The sequence below is a fragment of the Cnephaeus nilssonii genome (assembly GCF_951640355.1).
Source record: "Cnephaeus nilssonii genome assembly, chromosome: 8".
Taxonomy (NCBI): Eukaryota; Metazoa; Chordata; class Mammalia; order Chiroptera; family Vespertilionidae; genus Cnephaeus; species Cnephaeus nilssonii.
In genome coordinates, this window is record NC_137079.1 from 28,823,265 (window position 1) to 28,847,929 (window position 24,665).

At 41.1% G+C, this 24,665-nt stretch overlaps 1 protein-coding gene across 3 annotated transcripts in view; it reads right to left on the reverse strand.

Moving 5' to 3' along the window:
- The window catches only part of TMCO3 (transmembrane and coiled-coil domains 3), a 44,210-nt gene that overhangs the window by 15,286 nt on the left and 4,259 nt on the right, over nt 1–24,665 (reverse strand). For 2 of the 3 annotated variants that reach the window (XM_079778674.1, XM_079778673.1), the window contains 7 exons: nt 21,661–22,184; nt 20,640–20,819; nt 18,180–18,371; nt 16,353–16,481; nt 12,451–12,543; nt 8,356–8,542; nt 4,507–4,627 (listed from right to left, as the gene is read on the reverse strand). In XM_079778674.1, the coding sequence (XP_079634800.1) occupies nt 4,507–4,627; nt 8,356–8,542; nt 12,451–12,543; nt 16,353–16,481; nt 18,180–18,371; nt 20,640–20,819; nt 21,661–22,104 (1,346 nt within the window). In that variant the 5' untranslated portion in view covers nt 22,105–22,184. The remainder of the gene's footprint in view (nt 1–4,506; nt 4,628–8,355; nt 8,543–12,450; nt 12,544–16,352; nt 16,482–18,179; nt 18,372–20,639; nt 20,820–21,660; nt 22,185–24,665) is intronic. The other variant, XM_079778675.1, reaches the window with a different exon arrangement.

A 24,665-nucleotide genomic window follows, 5' to 3' on the forward strand; every position in this document is an offset into this window, starting at 1 on the left:
GCCTCCTGCACGCCCCCCACTGGGGATCCAGCCCGCAACTTAGGCATGTGCCCTTGACCAGAATCAAACCTGGGACCTTTCAGTCCGCAGGCCAACACTCTATCCACTGAGCAAACCAGCCAGGGCCGGCCTTTGCTTCTTGACAGGCCATACTCTCCCCAGCTGTGGGGCCAGTGCACCCCACCCCACCCGAGGTTCTCTGCGCTGACTGGCTCAGCTGTGTCCTTCAGAGTTCAGCCTCAAAGTCAACTGCTCAGATGCCTTGCCAATCTGAAGTGGTCATCCGTTGTTTGCGGACTCATCACCCCATTATAATTCTTTGCATAGCACTTACCTATACTAGGCATTTTCTTGTTGACCATTCACTTACTCATCATTCATTCAATATCTTCCCCAGACATCATGGCAACTCCCTAAGAGCGGCCATCCTCCCCTGTGCACAGCATGTTACAAGTGTTCTAGTCTCAGTCCAGTTTATTTAGCTGATAAAGAGATTGCAGCCTCTGAAGAGATTGCAGCCACAGCCAGACAAGCACTGTCACCATCCCCATATTACTGACAAGAAAGTGGAGGCAAAGGCCAAGCCATCACTCCAGGTCACGTGCCAGGTGTCTGGCGCCAGGGCTTGTGCTCCTAGTTGCTGCACAGGCTCTGCAATCACCATGTCCAGGGCCTGCATCCAGATCTACCTCCACACTGTCTATTAGATGCATGATGGTGCGGATAAAATAGCCAAACAGCTCAGAAAGGTACTATTCTGCATCTCCATTTCTCTGTTTATCAGGTTTTGGCAAAGTTTCTATGCTAGCACAAGCCTCACTCATTTCAACAGCTGAGTCAGCATTTCATCATGTGTCTATGTCATCATTTTCTCAGCCAGACACCTGGGCTGTTCTAGGTTCTTGATTTGCTGAATGATGAGCTTCTGGGAGCATACTCATGTGCAACAGTCTACACTTGACAGACACTGCCAAATGGGCTGCCGGGAAGGCTGCTCCAATTTCCACCCCCAACCAAGACCCCAGAGTGCCATTTTGCAATCCTGGGCATCATCCCACTTATAAAGGTTTGCAATATGACAGGTAAAAGAGCCATTCCTTTTCCATTGTATGAAGGGAGCATCTTCCATTTACTCATTTCTACGTTAGCTGCTTATATTACTCACCTATTTTTCAAATTGCGTTATTCAAAAATTTATTAATTTGTAGGAGATTTTGATGAAATATGAAACTTAACCCCCTGTCTTCAATATGTGTACAAACATATTTTTTCCATTTGTCTTTGGCCTGCTTACCAAACGAGTACATGTACATATGTGTGTGTATGTGTGCACATATGTGTATGTGTGGTTGTTTACATGTACATGTGTGTACTTAAACAACTTTAATGCAGTAATACTTATCACTTTTCTTGTCCTTTATGGCTTCTAGAATTTGTGTTCTGCTTGAAGCAGAAAGGCCCTCCCATCTTCAATATTATAAATTCATCCATACTTTCTTCTAGAACTTCCATGGTTTTGCAAGATTTTAATTCTAATAATTCAAATCACTTTATTTTTAAAAAGTATTCTTTATCATAGTCTCTGTGCTCTGCTCATTACCCATGAAATATTTGGGGTAAAGAAGTTAATTCTTTCCTTTAGGAAAGATCAAGATTAATTCTAGCTTGGCTGGGTGGCTCAGTTGCTTGGAGTATCGTCCCATACACAAAAGGTAGCATGTTCAATTCCCAGACAGGGCACAGACCTAGATTTCAGGTTCAATATTGGTCGGGCGTATATAAGAGGCAATTGATCAATGTTCCTCTCTCACATTGATGTTTCTCTCTCTCTCTCTCCCCCCCCCTCTCTAAAAATCAATGAACATTTCCTTGGATAAGGATTAAGAAAAGATTAATTCTGAATAAAGCCTCCTAAAGAGGCAAAGTTTATATTAATATTAAAACTGATTTTATTTAAATTTTTTACTATAAATTTTCTCTGATTATCAAAATTGGAAAAGAAGTTTTTCCCAAATTATATAGAAATGTATGCATAATAGATAATAAAAGTACCATAATCTATTACTCTACTCATTAATACCTTATTATATACTTGTTATTCATATATACATATATTTATGGTCTCTCCATGCATTTTTCTTTATGTAGTTCAGATAATATTGCATATTATTTTAATAGTTTTGAGATATAATTCTCATTATTCCATACAATTTACCCATTTAAAGTGTACAATTCAATGGTTTTCTAGTATATTCACAAAGTTGTGCAACCACCACCACAATCAATTTTAGAATATATTTCCACCTCAAAAAGAAACCCTATATCCACTCCCACTCACTCCCCATTCCTTCTTCCTCTGCGCTTGGCAACACCTGATCTCCTTTCTGTCCCTATGGATTTACCTATTCTGGATGTTTCATAAAATTGGAATCATACAATATATGGCCTTTTGTGACTGGCTTCTTTCCCTTAGCATAATGTCTTCAAGGGAAAATGACCTCAATACACGACCTTTAATAGTTACATATACCAGCGACTGGTCTAACTGCTTTATGGGATCCTCTCCTACAGCCCTCATACAGTGCATGAGACAGGTCCTATTTCCATATTGTCCCCATTTTATAGGTGAGAAAAGCTGAAGCCCAGAGAGGTTTGCTAAGTTGTCAAAGCTGGCAAATGGCTGAGCTAGAACTCTAGGGAGGTCTGCTCCAGGCCATGAGCCCTGACCTCTGGAAATCTCAGTTAAAAAGGCATTCATTTTTAACATAGCTGAGTTATCTGAGAGCAGAGAAGAGATCTTAATCATCCTGGGATTGCTGAAACTTATTATAATATCTGGCAGAGGTAAATACTTAAAAATACAAAATACTTCTACCCAACCCATGTGCAATGAGGTAGGTTTGTCAGTCAGGGCTTCACTTGGGTGGAACCTAGCAGGGCGATGAACATGCACATATACAATGTCACATCACACCTCAATGGAGGACTGCTTGTTTTAAAAAGTATGATGAATAGGACCTAGATACTCATACTAAATGTCCAGGATACAACTGAAAATCACTTATCACCACCACCACAACAAAAAAAACACACAACTTGAATGAGAAAAGATAATAAAAAGATTCCAACATAGAGATGAATCATTGTTAGAAATATCTGACAAAGAGTTTAAAGCAGCTATCATAAAATTAACTCAATAGCACTCAAAAATTCTCTTGGGGAAAAAAAAAGAAAATCTCAGAAAAGAAATAGAAGTTATAAAAAGAAGAGCCAAATGTTTGATAAGCTAAATAGTAGAGTGGAGATGACAGAGGACAGAATCAGTGAACTTGAGGGCAGATCAAAAGACTTTATTCAGTTGGAACAGAAAGAAAATAAACTGGGGAAAAAGGAAAAGTCTCAGAGGACTGTGGGACAAAAACAAACAAACAAATCACTGGAGTCCCAGAAGGAGAAAGCAAATGGAACTAAAAAATTACATGAAGAAATAATGGCTGAAATTCCTAAATTAGGCAAGAGACATAAATCTACAGATGCAAGCAGCTTAGCGAACACCCAATATGATAAACCCAAAAAGTGTTATGGACTTAATATTTGTGTCCCTCCAAATTCATATGTTGAACCCCAATGTGACAGTACTTGGAGGTGGGCCTTTGGGAAGTGATTGGGTTTAGATGAAGTCATACAGATTAGTACAGAAGAAATAAAGTAAAATGAGAAAGATTTTAGCATTTTAAAGTGGTTCCAAAAGAAATTTCAAAGTCTACTAATTTTTGACCAAAAGTATCATTACTGTAAGAGGTAAAAAAAAATGTATCCTCTGGAAATATTTAAAGCACAATATTTACATGCATATAGTATATTTGCTTAAACAAATTCAAGTTTATAATCCTAACCCACATGCAATGTACCTTTAAATTGTACAGGGCACCCTATATTTTACAAGTGTATTTACTTTCTGGTGGGTATTTTTATAATATATTATATATGCAACCCAACCTACAACTTTTTGAGTAAATTTATTTTTCTCATTTGGCTTTTCCCACCAATATGAACCTAAGCAAGTACAGTTTGGGTTCTGGTATTATTTTATAGAAGACTAGGAAGAAGGATCAGGGAAAATGGTAATGAAGATGACAATGACAATCACTAATGATAGTGTGGGCGCGCGCGCACACACACACACACACACACACACACACACACACACATCACCATGTCCTAGGCATTTATATCTTAACTCTTTTAATCCTAACTATTCCATGAAGTAAGTACTGATATTATCCCCACTTTATAGATGAGAAAGCTGAGGAAGAGTGAGGTTAAATAACTTGCCCAACCAATGTCCACAGAGCTAGAGTTTGAGTCTAGTTATTCCCGAGCCTGTGCTATACAATGCTATACAAGCTCTGAACATATCTTTGGGAAAAGGTATCAAATAGTATTTTTATAAACAAATGATATGAAACCAGAAAAACCATGAAATAAAATAATATAAAAATGTACCTAGAGTATGTACTGGCTCCTGCTTGGATAAGAGTTGGCATGACAGCTATGAATAACCCCAGCTGTACATCCTGCATCACCAGCATTCCAAGCAACACAGCACTATAGTCAAGGTCACCTGCTTAAGAAAACAAAATATGAAAAGCAAATCTTTCCAGTATTTTAAATTGTCCCAAATCAAAATAAAGTCATCATGCATATTTCCAAAATAATTAAATAATTTTGATCCTTTAAATGAGAATACAAACTTTAAAATTTGAGAGCAAACACTGTAACATTTTAAAGATTAAAAAATTTTGTAAAGAAAATCTCCCAAATATTTCCATGTTACTGGTTAATTATAAAATTACAGAAAAATGACATTATGAAAAGATGGCATGGCAAACAATATGATAGGCCTGGATAATCATACCAATTTCAATGTGTCCAAGAAACACATGCAGCAGCAGTCTCCATCATCGATCTTTATTTCTTCCCTAAGCTATTCAAGAGAGACATGGCCCCATCCCTTTCTGGTCACATCTGCTGAGCAGAGCCTAGCGGCACGGGTCACTTTCCTTCAAACTCACCATCACCACCACACTGAAGATCCCTTCCCTTTGTGACTAAAGCAGATTTGGTATAGATATACTGATTCATATGGACAGAATAGGAAAGCAGCAACCAGCACTGGCTGAAGGGACTACACAATTTCTCTGGAGAGAAAATGATGCAGCTTTGGGGAACGCAATACTTCACATAGGCCTCAAAATGTCTCCATTTTCAACCAATAGCTCTTGGCTTTGGAACTTTTGATTTCTTTAAAAAAAATAGATTTTAAAAAAATGGTGGTTTTTTCATTTATGTTTGAGTGTTTCAAACATGATTGTTTTAAAGAGTTTATTAGATTTTCCCACAAATAAAGAGAATTCATATTCTGATAATTGAGTTTGTTAGTCATCTTTTCTAGCCACTGATGTCTTCATAGGTACTGGTATTATAGTATACTAGAGGCCTGGTGCATGAAATTCATGCACTTGGGTGGGGGAGGGGGGATCCTGCCACTGCTGCTGCGCTCCACAGTCGTGAGCCTGGCTCAGGGCTTTTGGCTGAGCGGTGCTCCCCCTGTGGGAGCACATTGACCACCAGGGGGCAGCTCCTGTGTCAAGCGTGTGCCCCCTGGTGGTCAGTGCACATCACAGCGACCTGCCGTTCCACAGTTTGGTTGATTTGTATATTAGCCTTTTATTTTATAGGACTAGTGGCCCAGTGCACGAAATTCGTGCACATTAAAAGGGGATTAATTAGAGGAAATAATTTAATATTCCTATTTGCCCTTTATCTATAATAGAAAAGTCAGAGATAAAAGAAAATTAGTAAAATGTATATGAAAACCTTCCTCCTGTCAGAGTCTGGGGCACACCACGGGACCCAGAGTCAAGTCCCCGCCCACCCACATGTGCTTCAAAATTGCGTGAGACCCAGACCCGGCTGCACCCCCCCCCCCCATTGGGCTAGATCCAGACCTGGCCAGTCCCACCCTTGTCAAACCCCGCCGGACAGGGGGCGTAGCCTCAGGTCCCCTGGCCCGGTGCCAGGATGGGGCCGTGGCCTGAGGTCCCCCAGATGGGGTGGGGGGTGTGCCTTGTGGTCCCCTGTCAAGCCCCGCCAGGTGGGGGGCATGGCCTGAGGTCTCCCGTCAAGCCCTGCCAGGCGGGGGGGCGCAGCCTCAGGTCCCCTGTCAAGCCCCGCTGGGTGGGGGGTGTGGCCTGAGGTCCCCTGTCAAGCCCCGCCAGGCAGGGGGGCGCAGCCTCAGGTCCCCTGGCCCGGTGCTGGGGCGGGGGGTGCGGCCTGAGGTCCCCTGGCCTGGTGCCTGGGTGGGGGGCGCGGCCTGAAGTCCCGTCAAACCCCACCTGGTGGGGGGCGTGGCCTGAGGTCCCCCGGCCTGGCGCTGGGGTTGGGGGAGCAGCCTGAGGTCCCCTAGCCCAGCACCAGGATGGGAAGCGCACCTTGAGGTCCCCTGTCAAGCCCTGCCAGGCAGGGGGCGTGGCCTCAGGTCCCCTGGCCTGGCGCTGGGGCGGGGGTTGCAGCCTGAGGTCCCGCGCCTGTCACCGGGGCAGGGGGCGAGGTCTGAGATCCCTGCCAAGCCCTGCCAGGTGGGGGGCATGGCCTGAGGTCCCATGGCCTGGTGCCAAGGCAGGAGGCTTGGCCTGAGGTCCCCCAACCTGATGCCAGGGCGGGGGGCACAGTCTGAGATCCCCTGTCAAGCCCTGCCAGGTGGGGGGCATGGCCTGAGGTCCCCTGTCAAGCCCCATGGGGGCGGGGGAGGGCGTAGCCTCAGGTCCCTGCTAATTGCTCGTTAAGGCTCCTTAAGGGAAGTTGGCCTCAGCTGTGAGTGCAGCCATCTTTGTGATGGAGTGGTGGTCAATTAGCATATCCCCTCTTTATTAGATAGGATAGGTTATAATAGGAGTTCCTCTTTTTTTCCTACTTCATTACTGGTGTACCCCTTCACCTCCCTCTATCACTTGGTCTTGTGAGAGAAGGTCCTAAGCACCAAGCCACAGGGACACTGGAAATAAATGAAACCACAAAGGTGCTGACAGCTAGTCTAATTGCTAGCAGGAAGGCTGCACCCATGGTCCACATATCGGCAGAAGAGACCAGATAGTTTTTTCCAGCCTCACAGTGTGGCCTGGCCAGTGTGGCTCAGTTGGTTGAGCATTATCCCAGCAGCAGGTCACCGGTTTGATTCCCAGTCAGGGCACATGCCCCGGTTGCTGTGGACTTGATTCCCAGTAGGGGACATGCCTGAGGTAGCCTATCACTGTTTCTCTCTCATCAATGTTTCTATCTCTCTCTCCATCTCCTTTCCTCTCTCTGAAATCAATAAAAACATATTAAAAAAAAAGAAAAAAAGAGTAAGTGTGGTCCTTGTGGCCCCCTGTGACTCGCGGAGCCCCAGGCCCTTGGCCAGCTCTGCTCACGGCCAGGTCAGTTTTACTGCAGAGTTCAGGCAAACTGCTCTGTTCTCTCTTCATGTTTTCCCTTTCATCTCTGTGTTGCTGCAGGGTGAGTATCAGTGTGAAGGTACTATGACATCTGAACCCTATTTTTTACTGACTTTTACAAAATAAGAGCAAAACGGTGAAAATTACCATAATGGATAAACATGATGTAAAAAGTGTCAATGCTGTCAAAGTTTAACTGCACGAAAGACAGTGCCATCGAGCCGCACCTCAGAACATTCATTCCTAAGCGTCCTATCAAGTCTGACTTCACTATACACAACGATTTAGAGATGCGAGCGTTTCATACACATAGATGACACTAACACCAAAGTAGAAGAGGTGAAAGTACCTTTAATTACCAAAGTACCTTATATATTTTATAGAAGAAGGTGTCAAACGTACATCAATTCCCAACACTTGCCAGAATCAAAGCAACATACATCAATCACATTGTTTTTTAGGTTGCCTGTAACACCACCAGTCAGCAGTAGTGTAGTCAATAAGCACAGTGAATTAGAATTCTGGAGCTGGGTGATTTCAGGTTGGGTGCAGCACACTAATCTCTTTAACCCACCAATTCCACAGTACAGTTTTCAATGTAGATTCCCTTCTCTTAAAATGCTCCTCAAACTATTCTCAATTTGTGAGCATATAAAAAGACATTTTGCTTAATCAAATGGAGGTTTGGAGAAGCTGAGATTACAGGGACAATAATTCCTAAGGGAATGTCCATAAGTATTAGGAAAGCCCCAAGGAGGGAGTACGAGTTGCAATTTTTTTCTAACAGGCCTTCGGAGTGGATTCAAGTCAATTAAATATGTACTGCTTCAACACATATTTAGAAGAGGTCATCACCTACCTTCTTTTTCACCCCGGGCACTGCCCACGAGGAATCTGGACACTAAGGGTGTGCTTGATAAGGACAAACAAGTAGAAATGAAAACGCTCTGAGTGGGTCTGATCTGTAAAAGGTGTCCCCATAATAAGCCAAATGCAATCATTAATAGTGTCATATAACATGGTCCTTGTAAGGATATCTTCCACACCTTAAAAAGAACACATTTATTTATACATTTTAGTGACGACAGACCATCTCTTGACTAGCATTATGCTGAGCACGTGCATACATACTGTCCAGTAAAGGGGCAGGCCTGAAATTCTGCAGTAGATACATCAGCACAAATCCAACATCGTAATGTTAACACAATAGAGACAGTAAACACTAACTTAAGGCTTCCCCAGGTCTAGGAATTGTTATAGGAACTAAACAAACATGTCTCTGTGTGTATACATATGTGTGTGCATATAATTTAATCCTCAGGACACATCTCAGAGGTAGATATCATTGTCTCCCCCATTTCTAGGTGAAAACACCAGACCACAGAGGTTATTAGGTCATTTGACCGGGTCCCATGGAAGACAATGTGAGGACATAAACCCAGGCAGCTTGGCTTAATAATCAAACACAAATTGATTAGACACCTCGGTATGCACTTAGCACTGCACTAAACATGATAGAAAATGTGAAAGAAATCAGGTTTGATTCTAACCCTCTGGGGTTTTCAATCTAGTTGAAGAGACAACATAATAAAAACTGTCTGATATTTATACAAATGTGAATATTACATATTAACAAAAGAAATTAACCCGAAACTCATCCTAGTCTACGTTAAAGGACTTGTTTTGTTCTCCTCACAGCACCCTCCCAATTAAAACTGATTCCCTCATCCAGGCCCTCTGCTCAAAGAGCTCGTGGAGGCCCAGAAGAACGGGGCAGGAGAGGCATGGCTCAGCACAGCTCTGGAACAGTGAAGTCAAAGGCAAACGCTGAGGCCCCACCAGCTGGCAACCTCGTCTGTGTCTCAACGCATCTACTCACCTTTGGGTGCCCTAGAGCGTGTGAGCTTTTCCTTCCCCTGCTCTGGTTCGTGATCAAAGCAATACTTCTTGCAAAACCAATGACATTTTCTTTGGGAATCAGGGCGGCTGGGAGGCTCTTTCTAGGCTGGTATTGATTTCCTGCTGTGGCCAAACAAGCAGAAGCCAACGCTGGCCCTCACCACGGCCATGACCGGCTGCCAGCCTGCTGGTCCACCTGTTCAGGAAATCAATTACAGGAGCCTCCCAACTCCATAAAGTCCCAACTGGAGGAGACCAAAAGAGGTAACTGAACTGAGTGCTCACTCAATTGAGTGCTCGGCCCTCCAAGCAGAGCCAAATCTGTCTCCTGCCATGTGATTCTGGTCCCCCAGGCCCCACTCTCTCCTTCCAGAAAGGCACAAGTTACCCTCACAATGGCTGTTCCTCAAAAGTTCAAATTTCATGTTCTTGACTTCTTATATTTGGCAGCGATGTTATCATAAAACGAATCTCTTCCAAATCATTCTTCCTCTTCCTGTATATTACAGCTAAGGAGCAATGAAGGACCAGAGCAGACCCACACAGCCAGCTACAGCAACTAAGGAGGCTGAGTATGTTGGATTGTAGGGTTCACAGGTATTAGGTAGCCCCTTCTGTAAGTCGTGTTAGCCCTCAGTTAAGAGTATTCCTGCCCACATGGGACACCTGGAGTTCAGGCTTGAACCTGTCACTAACTGGCTGTGCACCTCGAATAGGTAATAATCTCTCTTCTTTAGTTTCCACTAAAGTTTTCTCTGTAGAGAAAAGTGAGACGAAATAATTTCTGAGGCCCAGAGCGAACCTTTGACTTTATTGTCAGGTGTCATGCTACACCTTGGTCTAGAGCAGTGATTCTCAAGCTTTCTAATGCCGTGACCCTTTAATACAGTTCCTCATGTTGTGGTGACCCCCAACCATAAAATTATTTTCGTTGCTACTTCATAACTGTAATTTTGCTACTGTTAATGAATTGTAATGTGAATATCTGTATTTTCCAATGGTCTTAGGCTGAGAACCATCGGAAAACACAGATATTTACATTACAATTCATTAACAGTAGCAAAATTACAGTTATGAAGTAGCAACAAAAATAATTTTATGGTTGGGGGTCACCACAACATGAGGAACTGTATTAAAGGGTCACGGCATTAGAAAGCTTGAGAACCACTAGTCTAGAGGATTGGGATCTATTTAGCCTGAGAAGCAAGGTATGGAGGGAACGACAGAAAAGACCCGAGGGAGCATCTTTCAGAAACTTCCTGTCCAATGTGGGACCTTGCCCTCACAGAAATGCAGGCCCTCAGGCTGCCCATATCTGTAGCTCTAGGTCAGCAGGAGCCCCAGGCCACTCCTCGGACATCAGAGTCTAAGAAGCACTGACAAAAGTTCTCTCAGCCAAGACCCTGCTCCCTGTGCTTCGGGACCACACACCCAGATGCACACATCAGCCTAAACTGCCCTCTCCAGTTCTTCTTCCTCTTTCTTTTCCTAGGACTTCCGCCAAAGGACAGGGATCATGTTGACTGTATATAATGCCTTACACTCAGAATCTACCAAAGGTCTGGAACATCACACTCAACAAATGTTTGTTGAGAGAACAAATAAGAAATAAAGGAGAAGAAAATACAACTCTTGCCTCCATTATTTTATAATCTATTTAGAGACAAAAGCTGGTGAACTATCTATACTAATAAAAGGGTAATATGCTAATTAGACCAGGAGACCTTCTGGACATCCTTCCAGACAAAGCCATGGTGGCAGGGCCAAGGCAGAGGCGGTTAGGGGCGATCAGGCCAGGAGGAGGGGGCAGTTAAGGGCGATCAGGCCGGCGGGGGGGGGGGCAGTTGGGGGCGATCAGGCTGGTGGGGGGGGGGGGAGTTGGGGGCGATCAGGCTGAAAAGGGGGGGGCAGTTGGGGGCGAGAAGGCTGGCAGGCAGAGTGGTTAGGGACAATCAGGCAGGCAGGCAGGTGAGCAGTTAGGAGCCAGCGGTCCCAGATTGCGAGAGGGATGTCCGACCGCCGATTTAGGCCCGATCCCACAGGCAGTGGGCCTAAACCGGCAGTTGGACATCCCCTAGGGGTCCCAGATTGGAGAGGGTACAGGCCAGGCTGAGGGACACCCCCTCCTCATGCACGAATTTTGTGCACCGGGCCACTAATTATGATATAAAGCTAAAAGAACAGTTTAAGTGAAGCTAGAAGAATGAAGTAAGGCAATGGATGATGACTTACTAATAAATGACTCAACCAATGGTACCAGTGGGCAGATCAGAAAGACCACAGCTTTCCTCAGCGACAAGGAAGAAGTCATTTTCAGATTTCCATGTTTTTGAATAGTTTCTAGTCAGACCTTTAAGAGATTTCACCGAAGACCTCAGAGGGCCCTTCCAACAATTATTATTTAGAAAACCCTATTCAGTAATTTTCTACCATTACAGGAGCACCTGGGTAATCAACCCACACAGCAGAAGCGCTATCAACTGAGAACGACTACACTAGACACTTCAGGTGCTCTAGCATTTTGCCAGTTACTTATATCTGAGAAATAAAAAGAAATGTGTTAATTAATAATGTAGTTGATTAAGAAGATATCAGTCTTCTGCAATCCGAGCCCAGGGGCCTAGAAAGGGATAGGATGCATTCTTGGTGCATGTCAAGTTTCAGGGACAGCACATGGGGGACTTGGGGACTGGTAAGTGAGGATCCATGTCAGAGTTGAAGGGACATTACAGAGTCCAGCTCACAAGACACAAAGAACACTGCCCAAAGTCACATATTCAGTTGCTAGATATTAGTGGGGAGTACAGAGGATTTTTAGGGCAGTGCAACTGTTCTGTGTGATATCCTAATCAGAAGATGGACAAATGGAGTTTTCAATAGAAAAAAATGAGGCCAAAGAAAACAAGGTGAAAGAATAACAGGATGAACTGAGGAGACACATGGGAAAAGAGGTCAGCAAAATGATAGCCAAGTCATGAACAGATGTTAACAGTAAATAAACCAAAACCATATTATATTAAATTGGGGGCAATAACACAGATTGATAAATCCTTACCTTTCTCAGCTTTTCTGGGGAAAATTCTAAGCCAACAAGAAAAAGAGTGAAAAACACACCAAATTCTCCTAATGTCTCCACTTGCACAATAGACTGAAAAACAAGAAAATTTTCAAAACATGTAATTTAATATATTTAACACATTAAGCATATTTACCAGAACATCTTGTACTAACATAGGGACTACCCCCAAATAAATATATTTTTAAAACAAGTAATTCTTTGAATTTCCTCTATCCGAGAAAACCTGGACTTCCAGATTATAGTGGGGGTTTTTCTTTTTTTCTTGATTATCTGGAGGAATAGTTTTATTTTCTAAGAACTAGCTCATGAATTCACCTGTTTTAAAGTTCATTAACTGCTGATCTGTCATCTTCATTAGTTCCTTTCTTTAGCTTTCTTTGGGGGATGGGGAGGCATTAAACCTGAGTTAAGGATGAAGTAATTTAGAGTGGTTCACTCTCATTTGGGTTTCAGCATGACTAAGTGTATGAATTTCTTCCTGAGTACCACATTTGGTCACATTCCCACAGGTTTTGATATACAGTGTTCTTAGGTTCTATATTTGTTTTGATCCTTCATTTGCTATTTATTTTTAATGTTATTACATTATAGTAGATAATTTTGTTTATACTACTATATTTGGTACTATTTATATTATGTATTTACATTTGAGATTTTCATTGTTCAATTTTTTTTTAAATGTTCCCTGAACATCTGATAATAAAGTACAGGCTCTCAAGTATCTGTATGCTGTCCTGACCCCAGCACACTTACTCAGTCAGCTATTAACATTATGAATCCTGCCCTCTTTATTGGCATCTCTCCTCCTTTCAATTTTAATTTCTTAGTTGCTTTTATTTTTCTTTATTAAGGTATTACATATGTGTCCTTATCCCCACATTGTCCCCCCACCAACCCCCCACTCATGCCCTCACCCCCCTATTGTCTGTGTCCACTGGTTAGGCTTATATGCATGCATACAAGTCCTTTGGTTGATCTCTCCCCCTTACCTCCACCCTCCCCTACCTTCCCTCTGAGGTTCGACCATCTGATCGATGCTTCTCTGTCTCTGGATCTGTTTTTGTTCATCAGTTTATGTTGTTCATTATATTCCACAAATGAGTGAGATTATGTGATATTTATCTTTCTCTGACTGGCTTATTTTGCTTAGCATAATGCTCTCCAGTTCCATCCATGCTGTTGCAAAGGGTAAGAATTCCTTTTTTTACAGCAGCGTATTATTCCATTGTGTAGATGTACCACAGTTTTTTAATCCACTCACCTGCTGATGGGCACTTAGGCTGTTTCCAAATCTTAGCTATGGTGAATTGTGCTGCTATGAACATAGGGGTGCATATATCCTTTTTGATTGGTGTTTCTAGTTTCTTGGGATATATTCCTAAAAGCGGGATCAAATGGGCGTTCCATTTTTCGTTTTTTGAGGAAACTCTATACTGTTCTCCACAGTGGCTGCCACCAGTCTGCATTCCCATCAGCAGTGCACGAGGGTTCCTTTTTCTCCGCATCCTCGCCAGCACTTTATTTTGACTTAATCTTTATTGTACTCTCCTCCATATTATCTGCAAACCTATATCTTTTAATAGGAAAGTTTATTCTATTTACATTTATTGTTATAACAGATACTTTTCTTACTTCTTTCATGTCTTCTGATTTTTATGTTTCCTGACTGCTATTTTTAATTTTAATTTTCTTCCCTTTTAAAAATTAGGCTGTAATCTATGACTTCAAAGTAACATACTTAAACCTGCACTTCTCAACTTAATAAATGAAAGCCTATCAACTTCCTCCTAGGAAAAGATAGATATTTTAGTACAATTATACTTTCTCTTACCCACCTCCCATTTTTGACTAGTGTGCTCTTGCATTTTTATCTTGGACTACTGTAATTACATTATTTTTCCATGTTATAGTTGATTTATTAAGAATTATAATATTTATAGTATCCAGTTGTATCTATTTAGCTAGTTAGCCTTAATTCTTTGCTTATGAGCTATCTTTGCTGTTAAGCGGGGGTGGGGGGTGGGGTGGAGAAAACAGTTGTATTTGTTATTGCTTGCAAATACTCTGGAAAGGAAGGGATATGACATGAACAGGAAGAGATTTTTCACTTACAGCTTATTATTGTTTTCAATCATGTGAACATTACCTATTCAAAAAGTTAAATTAAAACCATCTTCCCAGAGGTCACCGTGCCAAGTTGAGCCCAGTCCATGAGGGCACTCCCACATTGGTTAGCTATTCTACCACTCACTAAGGTTCCAGGCTTTTAGCTTGGAGCAGTTGAGCACAACTTCTTCTCACCCAGCTAATCTTACCCACTGTTAAGATTAGTTTGATGTGCTCTAGCTCAGCGGTCACCAACCAGTGGTCCGTGGACCACTAGTGGTCCATGAGGCCCGAAACGTTGGCAACCACTGGTTTAAGGAAACCTTTGGAGCAGCGGTGCCAACCGGTGGTCCGTGGACCACTGGTGGTCTGTGAGGTCTGAAAGGTTAGCGACCGCTGCTCTAGCTGGTTTGGCTCAGTGGATAGAGTGTTGGCCTGCGGACTGAAGGATCCCGGGTTCAATTCCGATCAAGGACACATGCCCGGGTTTCGAGCTCAATCCCAGTAGGGGGTGTGCAGAGGGCAGCCGATCAATGATTCTCTCTCATTGATGTTTCTATCTCTCTCTCCTTCTCCCTTCCTCTCTGAAATCAATAAAAATATATTAAAATAAGTAAATACGTAAAAATAATTAGTTTGGTGTGATGATTTCTTTGCACCCTCTTCTGCTGTTTTCCAGTCTGAGTAAATCACAGAGGTCCTTTTGACCTGATACACGTGTTAATCAGCAGTGAGGAAATGAGGCTGCAAGTGGAGCATTCCACAACTCTCCCCCATTTGCCTACTCCTATTCTATCCAACTGGGAAGCGTCAGTGAGGTCTGCAAATTCTGTTGCCTATTTTTCACTGTCCTATATTGTTCCTTCTGTGTGGGCTCATGGCACCTATTCTTGGAGCACTCTTTCCATTTTGTCCAAATTGTGCGTATTTAAGTGAGAAATTTTAAAACCCCCAAAATGCTGGGAACCTCCTTACTGTAAAAAATGCTGTCAATGTAAGATGACGCTCACTTCAATTTGTTCAGCAAACAGCCTCTAGCAAAAGCAACTTCAGTGCCTCACTGTCTCTCGGGGTTCTCACAATACCCTACATTTATGATTAATAATTCCTCACTACTCTATCAGTTTTCAATGTACTAAGAATTTTTTTTTTGTACTAAGAATTTTAAAAAATACATTTAATCTTGCATTTTTAGTTGCTTTTAGTCTCTGAATAATATAGCCCATCAACTAATGGAAATAGAATCTTTAAAACTAATATAATTTAAAGACATGATCAGGGTTATTTTCTCTAGTCAAGTCACCCTTTCCTTAACAAACAAAATTATTTTCTTATGGTGTAGAGCTTTCTTATGAAACTTTAACCTTTTGCACTCGGATGTCGAGTGTGACTCGACACGGTTAGCATCGAGATTAAAATTACTCTTTGAATGTATCAATAATTTGAAATATAAAAAAATCCAAATAAATAAGTTTGTATGAAAAGAAACTCCAGTTTTTTATTCTACTGCCGCGCTTTGTAAAATCTGGGGTATTTAAAAAATTAACCTTTTGCACTCGGATGTCGAGTGTGACTCGACACGGTTAGCATCGGTAGCAGGAATCGAGAAAAAAGCAAGTGAGTGCAAAGGGTTAAAGGGCATCTTCTTTAATATGAATTATAAGAAATTGTTATCTTCATTAATTCAAGTTCAAAACTTTTTATGAATGTTTTCATGGATGTTTCTTTTGTACTATTAAACAGACACTGCAATGGTTAAATTGTGTTCTTACCTTAATACTATTTAGTCCTGAAGGTCCCAGAAGAACACCACAAATAATATAACCAAACATTGTAGGCAATCCTATTGTTGTGCATAGCCAGCCACAAGGTAAAGACAACATTCCTATGGTAACAATGTCCTAATGCAAGAATAAACAAGAAATACAAAAATTTAAGATAATAGTTGGCAAGAAAGGCTGGTTAATGGAGAAAGTAGGCTGGGATAGTATCATGATTTCACTGAATGAGAATAAAGGACAGATGATGAAACTAAGGGAGGGAATTTTTACTACTACAGTGTACTATAGAGAAGTTGAAAACATTAAGAATCTATTCTGGGAATAGATAAGGTTAGCTCCTAATGGTCTAACAATTATAGCAAAATTTGTCTGTTTTGCTTAAATCCTGTAATAGTATTCTTAGAATTCTGAGCACTAGCGCTCTATTTAGTCTTCTAATCTAGGAAATCTTCAGAGCTGGTGTCCTAGTTTAACTACTTACCTTCTCCATTGGTTTTCCCACCACATAAAGTCAATATAACCATCACAGTCGTAATTGACTTAGGCAAGAATCATCAGTGGGTGCTACAACTACTGGTGAAAGTTTGACAAGGAGCAGAATAGTTATAGTCTCAAAATATTTCCCCAGAAATTATGTATTACCTACAAAGGTAAAAACAAGAGCAACTTATAGTGGAGACCGCACCCATTCAGAGGGCACTAATGTGTTCATTTTGCAGACTCAGCCCTTCCCAGTTGCTATTCCAGCCACAACCAAAGAAAGCAATACATCTGCTGAGTTTTATCTAATGATTCAAGTCTATTAATATAGGGGTCTGCCCCTCACAGTAGCCCGATCTTCCTCTCAGCCTGTCTGTGTTGACACCATCTCTAAGAGTAGGTAATTTGCCTGCGTTTCTTTTCCTGTGTCGGGGAGCTCTGCTAGAGACCTGACAGTTTATCTAGACCCTGCCAGCCTTCCCTGAGCAGGCTGAACCATGTCACTCATATCTATTCCCTCTTTCTGTCCAAACCCAAACAGTGATCTTGAACCATAACACCATCAACTTCAAGCCTTTATGTAATTCTATATTCTAGAATGGTTTCCTTAGAGTTCAGAGGTCTGTACCTAACTCAGTCTGGAATGCCAGTCACTGTTGGAGGAGACAGTTCTCACACTGCAACCCCCACTCCCAGTCTAAAGAAAGCCATATGTGCACTGACTAGTTTGGCTCAGTGCATGGAGCATTGGCCTGCAGACTGAAGGGTCCCGGGTTCGATTCCGGTCAGGGGCATGTACCTTGGTTGCAGGCACATCCCCAGTGGGGGCTGTGCAGGAGGCGGCTGATCGATGTTTCTCTCTCATCGATGTTTCTAACTCTTTATCCCTCTCCCTTCCTCTCTGTAAAAAATCAATAAAATGTATATATATATATATATTTAAAAAAGCCATATGCGATACCTTAGCCAAAACTTCTCTGCTTCATAAGAATGTTCTATTTTAGTGAATATCGTTTTTAGATAGCTGAAGCTTTAATCCCATTATATAACTCAAAAAGTCTTCCAAACTCTCCAAAGCAAAATTAATTTTCATTTTAAACATTAAAATGCTTCATTCTTTTGGGGAAAAATAAAAAATTAAATGTTTTAAATTACAGAAAACGTAGGGAATTCTAGTAGACTCTCTCTACTAGAAAGAAGGCTGCATACCCTAATATAATGCTCAGAAAATAGAGCTCGATCTTATTTTACATGTATACCAGGAGCTGGGAGGGGAGTTGTGGAAATTAAGCCCAGCACACAATTTTGAGAGGAGAGCAAGCAGACAAGACAGAATACCTTTATAAAGTGGTGATCTGCACGTGGGATTGTTGAATCTCTGGGCTTAGTCAAAATATACTGGTTGTTCTGGGAGTCAATCAGCATGCTAAGACCTAAGTCATCCTCCACTTCCCGTTTTGTGAGATTTTGCTTGGAGTTGGCCTCTTCTTCCTCCACCCTCAGAACTGCCTCAAAATTGACCCCTTTGACCTGTAAGAATAACCAATATTATGTAATGAAAACCAATAAAATGTTTTCAAGTTCAATATCTAGAGCAGTGATGGCAAACCTATGACACGCGTGTCAGCACTGACACGCGTAGCCATTTCTGATGACACGCGGCCGCTGAGGTTTATTAAATACAATTATATATAACAATTATACATTTATGTTATTTAAACTATAAATATCGCGAAATAATGTTTTTTCCTCAAAGTGACACACTACCCGAGTTATGCTCAGTTTTTTGGCAAAGTTTGACACACCAAGCTCAAAAGGTTGCCCATCACTGATCTAGAGAATAAATTTTACACAGAAGAATAATAGTTACGTTTTTAGTATTTTGTCAAGTGTGAAGAAAGATCAATAAATGTTCATTAGCATTAATTTGAAAATTTTCAATTACAAAAGTGATTTTAAGGATGGAAGTGTTTAAGATTTCTATTACTTCTAAATACCTACTTTACCTAATTCTGCGGGTGACATTGTGATGTGTAAAAATACAGGGGTAGGCAAAAGTAGGTTTATAGTTGTGAGTACATGAAATAGTTTATTCTTGTATTCTCATAATCATAGCCTGCATGACTTTTGCCATATGAACTGTAGACCTACTTTTGCCTGCCCCATAGGTCTTCATCCCCTTTCCTGGCTTATAGCTCCCCAAACCCATGTAATTCTCTAAGGGATAATGAGCGATGGGAACATCTCTTGTTATAGTCGGTCCTTTGTCCTTGGTTCCTGAAATAGCTCCCGAGCGAGATGAAAGAAGTATCTTATTATTAAGCACAAGCCCTAGCAACCTTACCTGATTTTATATTTGTGAGGTGCTATTTGGAAAGCCCTTAGGTAACCACAGGACTGGGCTGGTCATCAGAGGAACTAAGCATATGATGAGAGGGTTGACCTTTCAGCCCTACCCAGACCTCCAAGAGGGGAAAGGGGCTGGAGACTGAATTAATCACAAACCTACATAATGAAGCTTCCATGAAAATCCTTCAAGAACGGGGTTCAGAGGGCATAGGAACACTATACTCTTTCCTCACACCTTGCCCCATGAACCTCTTCCATCTGGCTCTTCCTGAGTTGTATCCTTTAACTGGCAATCTAGTAAGTAAACTGCTTTCCTGAGTTCTGTGAGCTGCTCTAGCAAATTATGGAACTCGTGGAGGAGGGTTGTGGGATCCTCCAAGGTGACAACCTGGGACTTGGGGTTGGTGTCTTACATTGAGGGAATAGTCTTGGACTGAGCCCTTATCTGTGGAGTCTGTGCTAAGCCCAGGCAGAGTCAGAACTTGAAAACTGTTTCATGGGGGGAAAACCCTGATGCCCTAGGACAGTGGTCGGCAAACTGCGGCTCGCGAGCCACATGCGGCTCTTTGGCCCCTTGAGTGTGGCTCTTCCACAAAATACCACGTGCGGGCGCGCACGTACAGTGCGATTGAAACTTCGTGGTGGCCCATGCGCAGAAGTCGGTTTTCAGCTCTCAAAAGAAATTTCAATCGTTGTACTGTTGATATTTGGCTCTGTTGACTAATGAGTTTGCCGACTACTGCCCTAGGAGTATAGAAGTGTTCAGGGAGCAGTGATTAAAGGGAACGAGTGTTTTACTTTCAAGGGCATATCCTTTCAAAAATTCATAGCCCTTAAAATGCTTATGAGTTCTCCTCCATCCCGTAATTTGAAAATTTTAAAAACACCCCATTCCTTTCACTCAATTTTCATTCTCCCACCTTTTTTCTCTGATCTTGTTCTAATTTGTTCAGTTTTTGTGTGTGTTTTTTGTTTGTTTGTTTTTCTTTTTATTACCTAACCCATTTCTGAGTCCATTCCAGAACTCACAATTTCCAACACTAATCTCATTTATTCCCCCAAAGAATCCTGAACATGTAACAGTGAGCAGTCTAAAATCTTGCTTCTGATATGGAGATCATTTCCCATAAGGAGTTTATTGCTCCTCTGGCCAGTCAGCATTGACACCCAACTGTCCAGAGCAAGCCTTCTTGAAACCAGTCCCAATCCTCCTGAGGGCACAACTGGAAAACAAAGATGAGCCATTGAGGGGGGGCTGACAAAACATGAGAAAATAAAGGATAACTAGTATACTTCTGTAGCACCAAGCCAAATTATTTTTATGTTTTAGTTTTCTTTGTTTTCAATCTACACTAAACATATACATGCAAACCATTTCAACAACACATCTTTCAGTAAGTAGCTCAGTCTCAGCAGGTAAAGAAGAACTTTTTCTGGAATGTTACTTACTGATTTATTGTCATCAAAAGCATGTTCTTCTATTTCCTCCTCTAAACGATCAGCTGCCTTTCTTACATCTTCAAGAATTTCATCAAGCATGGATAAACTTTTGTTTTGATGTTGCATATTTTTAAGGGCTTCAACTTGATGTTTTTCTGCTGCCAGAAGTTCCACATATTCTGTCTCTTCCTATTCATTTGTAAGAAATAAAGAATGCGGTTTATTAAAAAATAAACCAGAATATCACTTCGATTCAGGTACCTGGTCCAACCACACCAAAACACGCTATCCAATATTCCTGCTCATAAATGTATAATTCTAGCTCCCGTCAATAGGGAAAGTCAAGGACCACCATCATATATTCAGTTTATCATAGAAGGGAATACTGTTATGTGGCGTATGACTGTATTTCTACCCAAAATGCCCTACTTTGGTAAAGAAAGTTTAATAAATCTGTATCTTCTCTACTTTTTAAGCTATGCAATAATACCATAGCCTTTCTATGAAGATGAAATTATATTTTATATATTTTAAGTGCCTGGCACCTAATACATGGCTTAAATGATGGCTATAAGAAATTACATAATAAATATCACATCTGATACAGTAATAGTTCCTTCTCATTTTAAAAGTATCCTTTTAAAATCCTTGAAGAAAGTCAACCTTCACACAGAAAGGAATTCTTGTTAGAAACTCAAAATGTTGACTGCAGTTACAAATATATTTATTTCCACATCCGTTTATGGGATAACTTCAGTAAGTATTTTAATAACCCGAGTATTTCACAATATAGAAAAGCATGAGAGAATGACTCCTTCTAGAAGTGATAAAATGTAACTACGCTAAGACATTATGCAAAAGGGAAAGATTTTCCCACACAAGAGATTTTCTCTGGGCATGATTATTATGAACAGGTGCCCCTAACAGACCACCCCTGCTGAAGCATTAGCCCCCTCTGCTTTCCCCTTTCCCTCTACTTCCCAGCTCAGAGTGTGAATGGCTCTTTTGGTAAATGAGCGAGATGGCTAACCTTTATGGCAGCCTCTCTCAAGGCCTCCAGGCGCTGCCGGCTGCTCTCTTTCATGTTCACCACATCTTTGTAATCTCCCTGCAGGGCTCTTTGGAGTCCATAGATAGCCTGGAAGACGGAATTTTCACTTTCATTCAGCTCTTTTTGAAAGATTTCAAATGTGTGCACCTGGAACAGCTTCTCTTCATCCGACAGGCCCGCGTCTTTTTCCACTGCTCTGATGGCATTTTTCAGCTTGTTAAGAACTACGGTCTTCTGGCGAAGAAGCCCGGAGAGCTTTCTGCAGCTATCTAGGACCCACTGCTTCCTCTGCATGATAGCTGCCCCTTTGCCTCGGTGTAACTTGATGGCGTGTTTCGCTACCTCTTCATGTTCCGCAGCATTTGCTATCAAATGAAGCAATGGAAGCAACATCCAGAAGTAATTTTTTTCCAATACCTTCATGATCCAATTTTAGAGGACAGGGCAAGGCAGTCCAAAGATTTCTGCTAAGCTGAGCTTGCATTTTAGATACACATTTTCAGCTGAAAAAAAAAAAAGATTTATTACCACATATAGTTGAATGATGATTCATCACTATTGAAATCAGAGTTAAAGTATTAAATAATTACATCCAGAAAACTATCAGTGTTCTGAAAAAAGTTATTTTTTCCTATATTAATATTAACATCTGAACTATTTATTGCACTGAGGTTAAGTTCAAATACTGAATGTTAAAATATGTGCCTGGTAAGAACTGAGACTAAAGGTTATGTCTGAATTTAAAGGAAATATTTTTTAAAGAAAAAACTCAGCCTCATATATCTACTAAGTCTACCAAGTGCAAAAGACAAAAGACAAAATCACTTCTATGTAAAAGGCTCCACATATCAAAGGCCAGACACTTTACAAATCAGTGAACCACCTGGGGGAAGAATGCTCCAGATCATTCCAGACATATGTTTTGAGGTACTATTAGCTTGCTTTGCCATATCATTTGCTTTCCAAAATCAGCTGGAACTTTGCTAAATTTTCAAAGTCAGTCTATTAAGTGCTAATGAAATAGCAAGGATAGACAATAAAATCTCCAAATATAATCACATCTGGGTCTCCAGGGCTTTATAAAACATTTAAACATTTCCAATCACCCAAATTCAAGCTCCATCCCTTTAGGAAGGCCTCCAGCAATGTATATGATTTTATCTGGCAACTGAAGCACAGAGAGGACCCTGGACACGACAAGTTGAAGGTTTCAGTACAGGCAGCAGAGGGAGCTGCAGCTGTGGTGTCCAGATTAGAGGGCAGGAAAGCTTTATCAAGGAGCAGGAGGCAGCTGTGGCAGCAATGTCACTAAGAAAAAATTACCTCAGAGGTAGTAGAATAGACTAAAGAAGGAAGAAGTAACAAATGCAAGAGAGGCCAGTAAGATACACCCTAAAAAATATCCACTTAACCTGGCAACTAGGAGCTCACTGGGCACAAGAGGATAGGCCAAAAAAGAAAACAAAACACAATTTTACACAGGAAAGAAAACATTCACATACACCATCTAATCATTCTTAATAGTAGCATCCAATGGACTATCATGTCAAGAATTCTTACTCAACTGTAAAATAAACCAGCATTTCCCCTACCTGGGGATCTGTTTACTAAAATATTTATTGATACTTTAATTTCACTGATAATCCTAACTCTAATCAGTTTAATGTGGTTTCCGAAGTAAAGCAGATTAAATGCAGCAAATATAAAAGTGTGGTATTTCTACAGCTAGAATTCTGACCAAACCCAGAAATGATAGCCAATAGAGAGTGGAGACAAAACAGAGCTTAGGAAAAAGAAACACAAGAACTCAGCAAAGACTAGCAGCCTAGGTGACCTGGTGAGGGCCGAACTGTTCTATGCACTTCAGCAGATCCTAAAAATACCACTACTGGAGGCTAGCAGAGCCACCAAGGTTCAAAATAACAATGAAAAGTCACCAAAAAAAGACTATATTCTGGTTAAAAAGTCAGGAGACTATTCAATTTCAATACATTTTTAGATACTTCAGCTCCTAATGTTATAAGAATTCACTTACCTAGAACAGTTCACTTCTTAATAAGATAGGATAAATGAGAACTTACTGTTTGTTACAGTTTTAATATTTTAAGTAAATGTTCCCACCTTAAAAATAAATAAACGATTAACCAATCACAGTAATACCTACAATATAGTTGATCTGTTAGTTTAATGACTCATTTAATTGCTAAGCTTCTATTGTCCAAAGGGAGAGCAAGAATTGAAACGTTACTTCAGAAGTGTACACTTTTAGTATATTTCAGAACCAAGACAGAAATTTCAGATGCTTCATTAATGCCCCTCATTTCCCCACCAAAGTGATTTTTATGGATTTCAAACTTCAGAAAAATAACCTGCTGCATAGTTTGTGTGTGAATTAACACCCCTTCTTTAATTCCTGGTTCCTTCCTTAAAACAAGTCCCTCGAATTAAATAACTATTCCTCTAAACCATAACACCCGAGGGAGTTATTGATTTTTATGAGAAATGTTTGAGAATTTTAGTTGTAGTCAAACTAATATTTCCACTGAAACAAGCTTAAATTGTCAACATGAAACTGAAATTTTTTATAGACCCTTAAAACATGAATCACTCCTTTTTCATAAACTCATTTTCCCTTCAAACTTGACTACCAAATCCTATGGACTACTAAATTGTAACATGTTTATTCCTGAGTGAATAGTAAGCATTTTTAGCTTCAGTGTTATTTTGTTATTATATTTCATTACTAAAAAGACACGTTTGGGATTTGTTGTGTTTTTATAACAAACTAGTGGCCAGGTGCATAAAATTCATGCAGGGGGGGTGGGTGGCTGTGTGAGTGTCCCTCAGCCCAGCCTGCACCCTCTCCAATCTGGGACCCCTTGGGGGGCATCCCTCTGGCAATCCAGGACCGCTGGCTCCTAACCACTCACCTGCCTGCCTGCCTGCTCGCCCCTAACCACTCTGCCTGCTGGCCTGCTTGCCCC